The 13,288-nt window shown below is 37.4% G+C and overlaps 1 protein-coding gene across 1 annotated transcript; it reads right to left on the bottom strand.

The window, feature by feature from the left end:
• Nucleotides 1-726: 726 nt before the first annotated feature.
• On the bottom strand, nt 727-1,258 carry LOC110704104 (protein FAR1-RELATED SEQUENCE 5-like). Its single transcript, XM_021881881.1, has 2 exons — nt 947-1,258; nt 727-867 (listed from the first exon to the last, which is right to left on the bottom strand). Exons 1-2 carry the CDS (start codon nt 1,256-1,258, stop codon nt 727-729), a joined length of 453 nt encoding a protein of 150 aa, XP_021737573.1.
• Nucleotides 1,259-13,288: the final 12,030 nt, after the last annotated feature.

Genomic DNA, 13,288 nt, shown 5'->3' with positions numbered 1-13,288 from the left:
CTCCTCTTAACAACATATTATTGGGTCTGCATTGAAGCTTGTATGCATAGTATTCTCTTGCTGAAATGTTTCTATATGTTTTTGAGGAGCCTCCATTTACACCTGCAAACACATATTTTTGTTTTTAGCCAGAAACTACAACAATAATACTAATCATTCTGAATCTGGAGGTGGTAGTGATGGTTTTCTTTTTCTCTTGCTTTTTTCAAGTCATCCTTTTGCTCTCTTGCTTCTTCCTTTTGTTACATCTCTTTTAGGATCAATTATTATTGGTACACTTGTGCTTGTATTGGATGCCAAAGACACATCATTGATCTGAGTGATGTCTGCCACATCAAGATTGTTAGAAGAAGCTTCTGCACCTTCTACTCTCTGAGCAGCAGTAGCAATTAAGTCTTCCATCATTTTTAGACCATTTCTAAAGTTGTCTTCCATAAATGCTCTTGTCGCTTCATTTTCTTGAGTCTTTTAGATTAGATTGTAGTATTTCCTCATCATTGTTTGCCTCCATGGTATATATGGCTGTGTAGGATCCTGACTCTTCAACCTATTCCATGTCTCTGTTTTTGCAAACTTATTCCATCTTTTGGTAATATACTTCTCTGGTATTCTTGTTACTAAATGTAGGTGATGTAGAATTTTGATGCAATGATAACATAACCATTCAGATGCTTCAAAAATTTTGCAAGTACACCATACACTTTAGCTCTCTTGTATATAGTTTACTTAATGTGCAGACCATGGCTTGTCTTCTAGAGATACTTTATAAAGTAAGCATTCTTCAGTTGTCCCTATCATTTGAGAGGTTGTTGCCATAGAGTATCCAAACTCCTTTTCAAAGTTTTGGAAGAGTGACAAAGTGAATACCTGTCCACAAAAATCATGAGCTAGATTTAAGCTGTTATATGTTTTGTGTTATATATGAACTTTTGAGTGAACTCTTTACCAGAGCATCATGCTTTAGCATTCTAGATAGTGGCGATGAAGTGAATGCTATTGACTTGCTACAGGTAAATTCATCATGTTTCTCTTTGCTTCTCCAACGATTTGTTGTCTTCTTGAATATGGTATAGAATTCTGTCAATGTAGTTGCTTTACTTGCTTTGAATCCTATAGCATGGTTAGTGCTTTCACTCCTTTGTGATGATAAGATTCCTGCTGAAAAGAAATCTCTACTAAGGGTAGGACACCATTTTTCTTTCAATCCGTACACTCTTTTGTACCAAGAGTGTGCTGTCAAGTTATATTTCAGCATCATGGCCTGCCACTTTTCTTCAAATTTCCGTTATGTCACACACCACTTTAAGCACTGGTTGAATGCATACTTAAACTCTTTGTCTTCTTTTAGAGACCCATATCTGGTTATTGCATTTTGTTCCAAATACCAAATATAAAGTCTATGCCTTGTATTTGGAAGCGCCTACATTAAAAATTAGAGGGTCACTTTATGCATTAAAAAGGGTCACTTTATGCAGTAAAAAGGGTAACTTTATGTATTAAACAGGGTAACTTTTCAAACTAAAATGTGTAACTTATTACTGTTACTTTATGCATCAAAAAGAGTCACTTTATGCAATAAAAAAGGGTCACTTTATGCTGTAAAAGGGGTCACTTAACACTACAAAAGTTTTTTAGAAACTGAGTTTGGCAACAGATTTTTGAAACGTTGCTAAATAGCAACGAATATAATTTTTTTCATTTCCTAATTAGAAGCGACATTTTATGTTTTTGTTATTTAATAATTAATGGCTACATGTTTTTTATTTGTTGTTGTTTAAAACAAATTGTCTTACGAGTTGTTACTAGATGGCATCATATTTTTCTCTTGTTGTCATATAGTTAAAAAACATGGCAACAAATATTTTATTTGTATTGAGCATTTAGAAACAAACAAAGGCAGTGAATTTTTGAATTGTTGCCATTAAAAACAAGTCGTCTAAACTATTGTTGCTATATGATAACGTATTTTTTTATTTGTTACCATTGAGTGTTACATTTTGTTGTTAATTTATATGTAGACCACTTTTTGCTATTACGTATAAAATTATTTGAAGACACTCTTCTTATTATTTGTTGATATAATGACATCAAATAGAGACTGATTACAATTTCGTCTTTAATTTAGAGACGGATTTTTGATTTTGTCCCTAATTTAAAGACAAATTTTTCAATTTCGTCTCCAATATTTCGTTCACTTTTTATAAATTATATTATATGCATAGAAAGAAACAAATAGTATTTAGTATTGTTTGTAAGAGATTCACCATGTGACTTTGAGGTCACAAGTTCGAATCCTACCAACTATGATTCTTGAGACTGGGGATTCAAAGAGCCTTACATGGAAAGTCAAGCTAAGTTGACCTGACTTGAGTGAGATTTCAGATTGGTAAAGGTCGTGATCGGGTTGAACTAAATTGATAATTGGGATTGGGTTTTTGTCTCGTAGTGTTTATAGTAACCAATATTTATGATTTGTTACTATTTTTATGAGCCAACTTTAATATTTTTTTGCTATTTTTAGGAACCAATATTAATAATTTGTTTCTATTTTAGGAACTAACATTAATAATTTGTTGCTAATTTTAGCAACAACTAATGGTAATGTTGCCAAAGTTGGCAACAAATGCACCAAAAGCAGCTGCCATCATGGAAACTTTATTTAAATTAATGCAATATTGCAACAAAATTGCTTTAAAAGTGATAGCCAAAATCCCATGGCAATAAGCATTTTAGAAACAACAGATTTTCATTTCCCACCCATTACTAAATAGATTTAGCAACGAATTTTTGGTGAATAGCAATAAATTTTAGTATGCTATATTGACTTAATTTTGTAGTGCCGCTTTATGTATTAAACAAGGTAACTTCAACATTAACTTCAACATTTTAGCAAATTAACTTCAAAAATTCAGTTTCATTCCAAGGTTGATTGTATCGAAATTACCCTCAGTTTGATTTGATTTGGATGTTTGTGCTGAATTTGAATCAATTGATTTACGAGGAACCACTTGATTTTCTTCTACATTGTCCTGATTCGTGTTTATACTTTCTCTATCCTCGTTCAAATCAATTGCTTCTCTGTGTTCATCATCAATTCAAGTAGTTTTGATGTTATCTTCAACCAAATTCTTTGTTTCATCTTCTATTATTATGCGATTTACGTCGAAATCACCTAACAATGGTGTTTGAATTTTCCTCTGTTGTTGTAGAAAATCGTGGATCAAATTACTGCAATTTGATGAATTGAAGTTTTCTAATAAATCCTCCATTGATGATTGTATTGATCGAATCCCTAAGGTAATCAAAATTTTCCTTTCCTGTGTTGTTACGTTTTCTCTCTCCTACATTGTTGCGTTTTCTCTCTCCTGCATTGTTGCGTTTTCTCACTTTTCCATTGGTGCATTTTCTCTCTCCTGCATTGTTGCATTTTCTTTCTCTTCCATTGGTATGTTTTCTCTCTCCTCCATTGTTGTGTTTTTTTCTGCATTTCTCAGTTTCTCTCTCCTCCATTTTTCTCACTTTTCACGTTTTATATGATTTTTTTTAAAAAAAAACCCACACGTATGGCGGCACCGTTTTATAATAAATTATTGTAAACTAGTTTGATGCAAAATTTTTTGCTACCAAAAATCACTCGGGCCTCATCGGGCTAGAGAACCTCTTAAAAAATATTAGCTCTCGGGCCCGATCGAACGATGGAGCAGATTTTCTCAACCTGGCATATATACGCGCCCGATCAAGTGGTGATGGCTCGATCGGGCAACAATTAAGTGAGTTCTACCCTGACTCTCGCGTTCGAACAAGCTGCGTTAATGGAGTTTACTACTCCTTGATTTGTTCTTATAAATTGTTTAATTAATGCAACACCATGAATTTGTCTCAAATACCCTAAAGTATTCAATATTATTGACTTCTACTGTTCAAAAACTAGAATGGCATAACAATTTAGCTGTGCATTCAAATTTATACAACAAATTGGGTGTAACGGCTAGATTACCCCAAATAAATTCAAAAAAGGTGAAACTAACTGGTCGTTATAAATCATTAGGTCATAGGTATATTGTGTAATAATTTATACAAATAATGGCATTTCATGAAAATTCAAAAGTAGTCAGTGGCATTTGGTGAATTAAGAATTGTAGTAAGGGAAAGTGAACGACCATACCTCATTAATGGCTCGCCAGGCCATGACAATATAATGTTTGTCAGTAGCATTTGGTGAATTTTGAAAAATCCGATGGCATTTGGTGAATTTTTAAAGTACTTAGTGACATTTGGTGAAATAGTCGTTTATTTTATTATTATTGTTTTGGTTTTTTCACCAAATGCCCTTGACCTTTTGCAAAATTCACCAAAAATTCATCAAATACCGCCGACGTTAATTATTATTCACATCGTGACCTCAAAATACCCCTGACGTTAAAGGTCCGTTAGCAATAAAATTTAATTCATCAAATGCCCTAAATTTTTTAAATAATTCACCAAATGCCCTAAATTAGTAAATAATTACAAAAAATACCTCTATTTTTTTGAGGTGCAACGACTAGTTTGAAATTTAGGAAACTAGCTGTTAATTTTGATTCTCACCCTTTTTTGCATAAATACTCAACACATAGCAGTCCTCTTATTTGCTTAAACACAATTCTAACATCATGAGTTATGTGTCCTAATCATCTTCCTCATTGTATGAGTACTCTTAGAAGCTCTATGTCCGTTAGCTTACGGACAAACCTAGACCGTTTGCTAGGGAGGGTATGAACAAATTGTCAATCCCGCATAAAAGGGGCTTGAGTTTGCTATATTAAGCCCGTTGGAAAATATATGAACTTTAAGTAGTCCAGCCCGTTTCCCGCCCAATCCTGTAAAATTATCATCTCTACTTCATTTAACCCCTTTTTAATTATCTCTGTTTGCATGGTCTCCAACACATCTTTTTATGAATAGGGGTTGTTTGCAACTCTGACGCACTCATACATTGAGGAAGAGGATTTAGACATATAACTCACGGTGTTAAAATTTGTGGTTAAGCAAATAAAAGGGCTGCTATGTGTTGAGTATTTATGTAAAAAAGAGTGAAAACCAAAAACAATTAGTTTTATAAAGGAAAATTTAGAAATAATAATCCCAACTTTAATTCGTTTTGTTTTAATAATCCAAACTTTGGATTATTCTACAATAATCCCAACATTGGGGGTGTTTTGTTTCTTCAATCCCAAACCAGTCAACAAAAGTCAATGACCTATTATATCAGGTCGCTTGACACGTGTCAAGTCCTGATTGGTCCAAAAAAACCCAAAAAAAAAAAACTAGAAGACCAGCCCTGTAGGGAATATTTCAAGCATTACCCCTAGCTTGAACCCCACTCTGATCATACACTAAAGTACGGTGGAGTCCAAAGGGAAGGAAGATAGAGAAAAAGAGTCGCCAACAAGTTTTAGGAACTTGTAAACTGTTGACGAGGTGAAGGTTACACCACTTAACGATCCAGGAGATTGTTAACTCCAATAGGTCTGGATCCATGACTGGTAGTTCGGGGATGAAGGTACAAATCCAACCTAAAAGAGATTGAACCTTCCCTAATAATAGGCCTCTACTTTATTATTCTCGTATTCATGTGCGCTTTCTAACTAACATGCAATCAATAGGATTAACCTTGAACCCGTTTATCTATGTTGGTTGAATATTAATGCACAAACAAAACTATTATTGGCGATCACTTGAATTATAATTAAATTAACCCTAAACAAGATTATTAATTATCTTATTAAGCGTGATTACAAGTACAAATTCCCTTTAAACATGCATAAAAGGTGTGATCAAGCAATAAAAATAAATATAATATCAAGCAACATGATATTCATAAAATAATAATAATAATAAATAATAATAATTAAAATAATCATGTTAAAGCATAATATTAATAGCAAGATCCTAGGCATGATACTAACAAGATTAATAACAAACCCTAACATGTCACTAAAAATCAAATATATAGCCCTAACATGATACTAACATGCTATTAGGAAAGAAAATATGAAGCATCATAGAAATCATAATTGATATAAGCAAATCACCCTAAATATCATACTAAAGAAAACATCCTAACATGATACTAAGAACATCCTAAACATGATACTAGGAATAAATAAATAACCTAAGCATGATTTCTATATCAAAATATCAATTAAACCATTAAAGCACTTACTTGGATGCCTCATATCTCTTTCTAATAACAAAATACACACGTTAGTAACTTCAAGGAAAATAATAAAATTAAACAATTAAATTAAATAATTGAAATAGAGATTAGGGACCAAACCCTCACAAATATCAAAGCTTTCACGTCTAGGGCGAAAACAACTTCGAACTTGGCTAGGTGTGTCTATTGCTAATGTATAAGGAATTGTGTTTGTAAAAGGGTTGGTTTAGAAAGAGAGAGAGAGAGAATCAAGAAATTCTTGATGAGAGTTGATGAGAAGAATTGATGGAAATTAATGAAAATTGATGATTGAAAACAGAATTTTAAGAGGCTATTTGTAGAGAAAATCAGTCGGATGGATAAAAAAACGAATCAGAGTTTCAACGAGAATAAAACTCGATCAGGCGCTAATAATCAGTTTCACGTGTTTTTGTTTTTATCATATCTTTTGATCCGGAAGTCCAAATAAGACATATAATATGTCTTTGGAAAGCTCTTGAAGTATAATTTCTAACACAATTGTAATCAAAATAAAAACTTTTGTAGATAATATGATATGGCCGAAATAGTGGAAGGGTGTCAGTTTTGGATAGAGTTTCATATTCCATTAATATCTTTTTCGTTATAACTCGGATTTATTATTATAATATATCATTGGAAAGATAATTTCAAGATTTATCCAACCATATTAAATTTAGATAAATATTATGAGGCACGAAAATAAAATATGAATACATTCCACTTCGTACAAAACAATGATTCTTAAAAGGAGTAGTTTTATTCAATTTCAAACTCTTTAAAACATAATTATCAGTCCTAACTCCATTAGGATTTAAAAGAACGTTCTAGAGTATTCTAAATGACTATAATCAATCCTAATAGCTTTAGGAATGATAATTAATAATAGGCCCTCCTCTAGATCATTGGGCCGCATATAAAAACAAAATCGGGCCCAGTTTAGTATTTTGGCCATAACTTCCTCATTACTCATCGGAATTGGGCTTATAATATATCGTTGAAAAGGTCTTTTCATGACCCATCAAACTACACCATTATTGGACTCTTATAATTGAACAAAATAAACTAGAATGCACGTTTATCGAAAATAGGGTAAGAAAAGAAATATTTTCAAAACAGAAAGAAGAGATATTTTAATAAAAACATCCTCATCACTAGACATTTCACACTTTCGCTTTGTTTGATAATCAAATGACATGAATGGTATTCATCACTGGGTTTGGTTTTGGGGAGACACATTTGGGTGTCTACAAGCCCCCACGCCCACCATCCCTCTTCCCTTTCCACCACCAGCCCACCTTAACCCCACCATTGTCCAGCCCACCGCTGCATTTCTTTCCGGCGAGCGGCCGCCGATTTCCCCTAGTTACCTCAAAAAATTCTCCCGCTAGCATCTAAACCACCATCCTCTCTCTCTGAAACCCTTACACAACCACCCACCAATAAAAACCCTCCTAATTCCAACCTAAACATCACCGCCCTACATCGCTTTTTTCCCTTCCCCATGCGCTGCTAATACCCCGTCCCCTATGCGCTGCTAATACCCCGTCCCCTATGCGCCGCTAATTCCCTTCCCTTGTGTTGCTTATTCCCCTCGTGACGTGCCGTTAATTCACGAATTGAGGAAAAACGGGTAGGGTTGTGTAGGCGTCGCTCGAAGTGCGCCTACGTTAAAGCATGTGGTGAATATGCTTGGCACTCATAGGAAGTGGGAATTGACATTACGATTAGGGACAAAGATTAGAGACAATTAAAATAGGGAGCCGCCAACAAGTTTTTTAAGGAACTTGTAAACCGTTCACGGATCATAAAAAGGAAACCACGATAGGCGACAACGATTGACCCGTGAAGGTTACACCCCATTCATAATCCATGAGATTACTAACTCCATATGGTTCGGAACCATGAAAGGAGGATCGGGGATGATGGTACGAAGTGAGTCATGAAGTCACATTCGCTCGTATTGGCCTCTACTCGATTCTTATATTGAAAAAGCATTCCTGTGATCTCAAAGGCATACAAACAATAATTCAAATCGCTCCAAACTATTATTTAACTAAATTGGTTTAATATTAACGCACACATAATTCTAAAAAATTGGTGATCACTTCAATTAATAATAAGATTAAAAAGGATCCTAAACCAGTTGTCCAAATTATCTTATTAGTCGTGATTTTCAATTACATATTCCCTTTAACATGCAATATGGTGATCAAAATAAATAAATAGAACAAACATTAATATTAAAACCAATTTAATCACAATTCCAACAACATAAAATCGTTAGAAAAATAATAATAATAAAAGGAACAAGATCCTTACTTTGAATATGTTTGTTTGCAACTAAAAAATAATAAACGAGTTAGTAACTTCAAGGAAATAATAAAACAATAATTAAATTAAATTAAATGAAATAAAGTTGATTTTGGGGCCAAACCCTCAAACGATTCTACCTTTCACGCCTTGGCTTAAGGACATAACCTCGAGTAAAATATGGACTCCTTTGAGTGCTTGGAGAAGGAATTTTGAAGTGAAAAGGGTAGGCTAGTGTTTAGGTTAATAGCATAAAATAGAGAAAATAATAATCATAATAATTTTCGGTGCCCCGTTCATCAGAAATGAGGGGGTATTTATAGGGAAAATGTGCTGAGGGAGCACACGGAACCCTAAAATGATAAAAACCCTAAAAAAGTATCCCGTGACACGGTCAGACTGTATCGTGACACGGGAAGCCCCATCATCAGACGGTACACTTTCCCGTGACACGGTACAGTTTTGGAGTGACGCGGGAAATTTTCAGAAAACGGGATGAAAAACGCGTTAAGGGTTTACGCGGAAAGGACACGGAACGTCCCATGTCACGGCAGACCTCCCGTGTCACGGGAAGTCCCACCGTCAGACGGGAAGGATTCCCGTGACACGGTGGCAGTCTGCCGTGGCGCGGGAACTTCCAGTCCATTTTTTCCGTTTAAATTCATTTTTAACCCTAATTTCTTTCGGCTTTTTAAGTGTCGATTGATAATTTCGGGCTTTTTTCAGACTTTTATTATTCGGCCTAAAATAAGAATATAATTAAATAAAAATAAATAAAAGGTTTTGGCCAAAAAATAAATAATAAAACAATAAAATAAAATAAAAAGGTTTGGGCTTAAAATTAATTAATAAGTTTGGGCTGAAATTAAAACTATGCTTTTACCAAACATCAAGACTAATCCATGGACCGTTCAAAAGTATGAATTTAATAAAATACGATTTTTTAAGCACTCTCAGGATTAAATACTAAACCCGACCAATAGTGGCGGTGAAAGGTTATTCATCATCAGGTTTGGTTTTGGGGAGACATTTTTAGGTGTCTACAGAAGCCCCCACTTTGACTGAGTTTGTAGAAACGTCAGTTTCGAAAACGATACTCAAAGTAGCCGATAGGGACGGAGAATTATTTAAGACGTTCTGCGATCCTAAATCATTCTTCATACGCCGATACCTGCAGAAAAATGTTAATCCCACAGATAAAAGAGTAAAAGGGTAGAATACGTATCTGTCGCCAGTGTATCGGTGACAAACGAACTTGGCAGCTTCCTACGCTTGAAGGAATACACCGGGTGGCATTTGTTGAAACGCTTTCCATGATTGAGGAAAGCCGACCGAAGAGTTTGGTAGTTTCCCTAAGCCTGAAGAAAGCTACCGGATGACACTTTCCATGCCTGAGGAAAGTCGACGTATGAATTTGGTGTCATTCTATGCTTGAAGAATTCCACCGATAATGCCTTCCATGCTTGAGGAAAGCCGACAAAGGAATTTTATGGTTTTCTATACTTGAAGAAAAATCCACTGATAATGCTTTCCATGCCTGAGGAAAGCCGACTTGGTGGTTTTCTATACTTTAAGAAAAATCCACCGATAACGCTTTCCAAGCCCGAGGAAAGCCGACTTGGCGGTTTTCTATACTTGAAGAAAAATCCACCAATAACGCTTTCCATGCCTGAGGAAAGCCGACGATTGCTGAAATTGGTATAGTGGTTCGATTATCCTCGAACGTGGGCCGCAGATGATTCACAATTTTAAGCCGATTATCCGACCGTATTAAATGCTTAAAATGCCGAAAAATAGACTTTGACGCTTGCCAGGGGTAAAATGGTAATTTTAGTCCCCCTTAAACATCAGTTAGAATTTTCCGCGTAATTCTAAAGAAAAATAATCGCCCAATAACCTCGAAAAATCAGTCAAACAATCAAAAACACCAGGAATATTCGCTGACAATGAATAGAGTCTGCCGCGCCACGTCACAGGCTCCCCGTGACACGGGAATAACTCCCGTCAGACGGGACAAAAACCCGTGTCACGGGAGATTTTTTCCCCCCTTTTTCTTATTTTATTGATTGAATTGGTCAAAAAACGTCAGCGTGCCACGTTAAATTGTACTGTTGCACAATAACGGTAACTGTGGCACGAGGAACGGGGTCCGTTGCACGGTTACTTTTTTTCCTTTAAATTCGCATTTTTGCTCTACCATTTTCGCCATTTTGGGTTGCCATGTCTCGTCGAGCTCTCACTGGTGCCCGATTTTGCTTCCCGTCGGCCGGTTTCTACCACCGTGTCACGGTTTTCCTGCCTTTTCTATTTTTTATTTTTTTTTTATTTTACTGTGGGATGTTGCTACTGTTGCTTCGTGCTTCCTACTGCTGTTGCTGTTGTTCGAAGTCGCTGCAGAGTCACCGAAGTTGCCGTCTGAACCGCTAGAGCTCCGTCGCCTGTGAAGCTCGTCGTGACGCGGGACAACCTCGTCGTGTCACAGATTTTGTTGACCGTGTCGCGGCGGTCCTGCTGGTGGCCGGAAGTTTTTTCGAGCTTTTGGAGTTCGAAATTTCACCAATTTGCTATAATTTCTTGCTATCTTCTTTATTTTCGACCCTCTACAAGCATCCATGTAAGTTTCCTTTGATTTTTGTCTTGAATTTGCTTCACATAAATAATTTCATGACAAACCCTAAAAAAATCAATTTGGGGGTTTTTGATATTGAAGTTTTACGTTGAATTTGTTGCCATGATTTTACTTGTATATGTATGTATATGTGTTTGTGAGAAATTTGAGACAAAAACCGCATAATTTGATGGAGGATTGAGCAAATCACCATTTTTGGGTGCTAATTTGTGAAATAATGTTCATGTTTTGCTCTTGAAATGGTGAAAAAATGGTGGTGAATCTTGTGAAATGCTGTGTTGATTTATATTTGGCACATGTACTATATTGTCATAGAGAACATAGTATCATGCGGCTAGGAGAACTGTAGTATTAGTTTGTCATGGAGAAACTAAATACCATAATTTTGCCAATTTTAAGCCTGGAGGTAAAATTTTAGCATATAATTTAATAAACAACTAAATAACTTAGGAAATGATGCTAAGTATTTAGATTTTTATTTTTTATAAATATGCAACTTGAATTAAATGTTTAGGAAATGATGCTAAACATTTAGATTTTTATAATAGTATGCCTAGACGACGAGATTGCGACCTTTCTACCCACAGCCGGCGTCGGGCTTTTCGGGAGGACACTCCCTCTGTCCCTGAGGGCATGGACTACAACGTCTTAGAGTCCGAGCCTCGGACTTCTATGAGTAGGGGTAGGTGGGTTCCACCTCCGTGGACTCTAGACCAGTTGGTTTTCTGCCGTGAAAACCATGTCTCTCATCGCGCACTCTCCGGCATAGTCAATGGCACACTTCGCCAGCATGGTTCCAGAGCCGGCGATTTGATCCCTCGACTTCACCAGGTCATTACGAGGGATCCTACTACGAGCGCCTTATGGGAATCGGCTAGCTTGGTAGATTTCTACGAGGCGGTTGTAGGGTTTCGCAGCCCTCGGGGTTGCGGTGCGACAGTCGTCCGCGCATTGTTGGAGTATTTTTGGGATACTACCAACACCTTTCATTTTGCTTGGGGGGAGATGACGGTGACCCCCCTAGACTTTAGCATGATCAGCGGGCTGCGCTTCACCGACCGGGCTGTAGGTCAGATGTCCGATCTATCTTGGGGATCGGCTGAGGTAGCTGATTTGTTGGGCCCGATTGTTCAGCACATCAGGACCCGACCAGTGTCTCGAGGTGGTCCTAGGGGTGGACGATCGGAGCTGGCTTCAGTTCTAGCTCGCGACTTCGAGATGGAGGATACGACGGCTGAGCAGCGGGTGTGGATCTTCATCTTGATCCTGATCTCTATGACCCTCTCTCCCAACAGGAGTTCACGCGTGCTCCTTTGCTACCTCCCCTCTTTGGCCAGGATCCAAAAGATAGGATCCTATAGCTGAGCCAGTCTTGGGTACGCGGATCTTCTTTTGTCTCTACATCATGGCTGCCGACAGCTGAATGACGAGTCTCCTATCACCGTTTATGGCCTGTGGAGAGTCGTAGAGGTGATGATCTTTTCCCTTTTTGTTTCACTTTAGCTTGTTCGACTCATGTGCTAAAGATTACTTTTATCGCAGCTATGGTTCTACCAGTACTTCCCAGGCTTGGCTCCTCGTCGGCGTCGCGGAGCGGTCCATGATTTCCCTGTCGGGGCCAGCTGGCGTGACCGAGGAGAGTCGCGGGTGGAGTCCGTCCCGGCACTGCGTGGGCTACTACGCCGAGGCACCTCTTTTGTTGGCTTAAGGATTAGTTTTCTTGCGTTCTTTCCTTCTGATGTTGTTTCCGTTGTTTAACGCCCAACTTTTTTTATGGTTTCCAGGTTCCCATCGATGTCCAGTATCGTCCTTGGGCCGGGATGGCTGATCTACCTGAGGCCCTGCGTCTTTCAGCGTACCGTACCATTTTGATTGGTACCGGACGCTTTGTCTAGTATTTGGGGGCGCGAGTCGTCCGTCAGCATAGCGGCGATCGCTTTGTGGTGCCCTCGTCTCCACCAGAGTCCATGATGGACTCCCGCTTGATCAGAGAGTTGATCAATAGGGGAGAGCGCTATACTCTTCCATGGCAGGAGCTTGTTCACATGGAGAGTGACTACGCGTGGGACTTGCTTCCCTCTCTGGCTCCTCCACCCCGTCTTCCTGAGGTATGATTTCTTTTGAGGATC

This window comes from Chenopodium quinoa, unplaced genomic scaffold (genome assembly GCF_001683475.1).
Source record: "Chenopodium quinoa cultivar QQ74 unplaced genomic scaffold, ASM168347v1, whole genome shotgun sequence".
In the NCBI taxonomy this organism is placed as follows: domain Eukaryota; kingdom Viridiplantae; phylum Streptophyta; class Magnoliopsida; order Caryophyllales; family Amaranthaceae; genus Chenopodium; species Chenopodium quinoa.
The sequence above is the reverse complement of the archived record's forward strand: the minus strand, read 5'-3'. Positions and strand labels throughout refer to the sequence as shown.

Excerpts from the sequence above, each read along its gene's own strand:
- LOC110704104 (XM_021881881.1), bottom strand. The coding sequence starts at position 1,258 with ATGATGCTGAAATATAACTTGACAGCACACTCTTGGTACAAAAGAGTG. Across the intron at positions 868-946 it reads TGCTAAAGCATGATGCTCTG|GTATTCACTTTGTCACTCTT; the intron begins GTAAAGAGTTCA and ends TTTTGTGGACAG.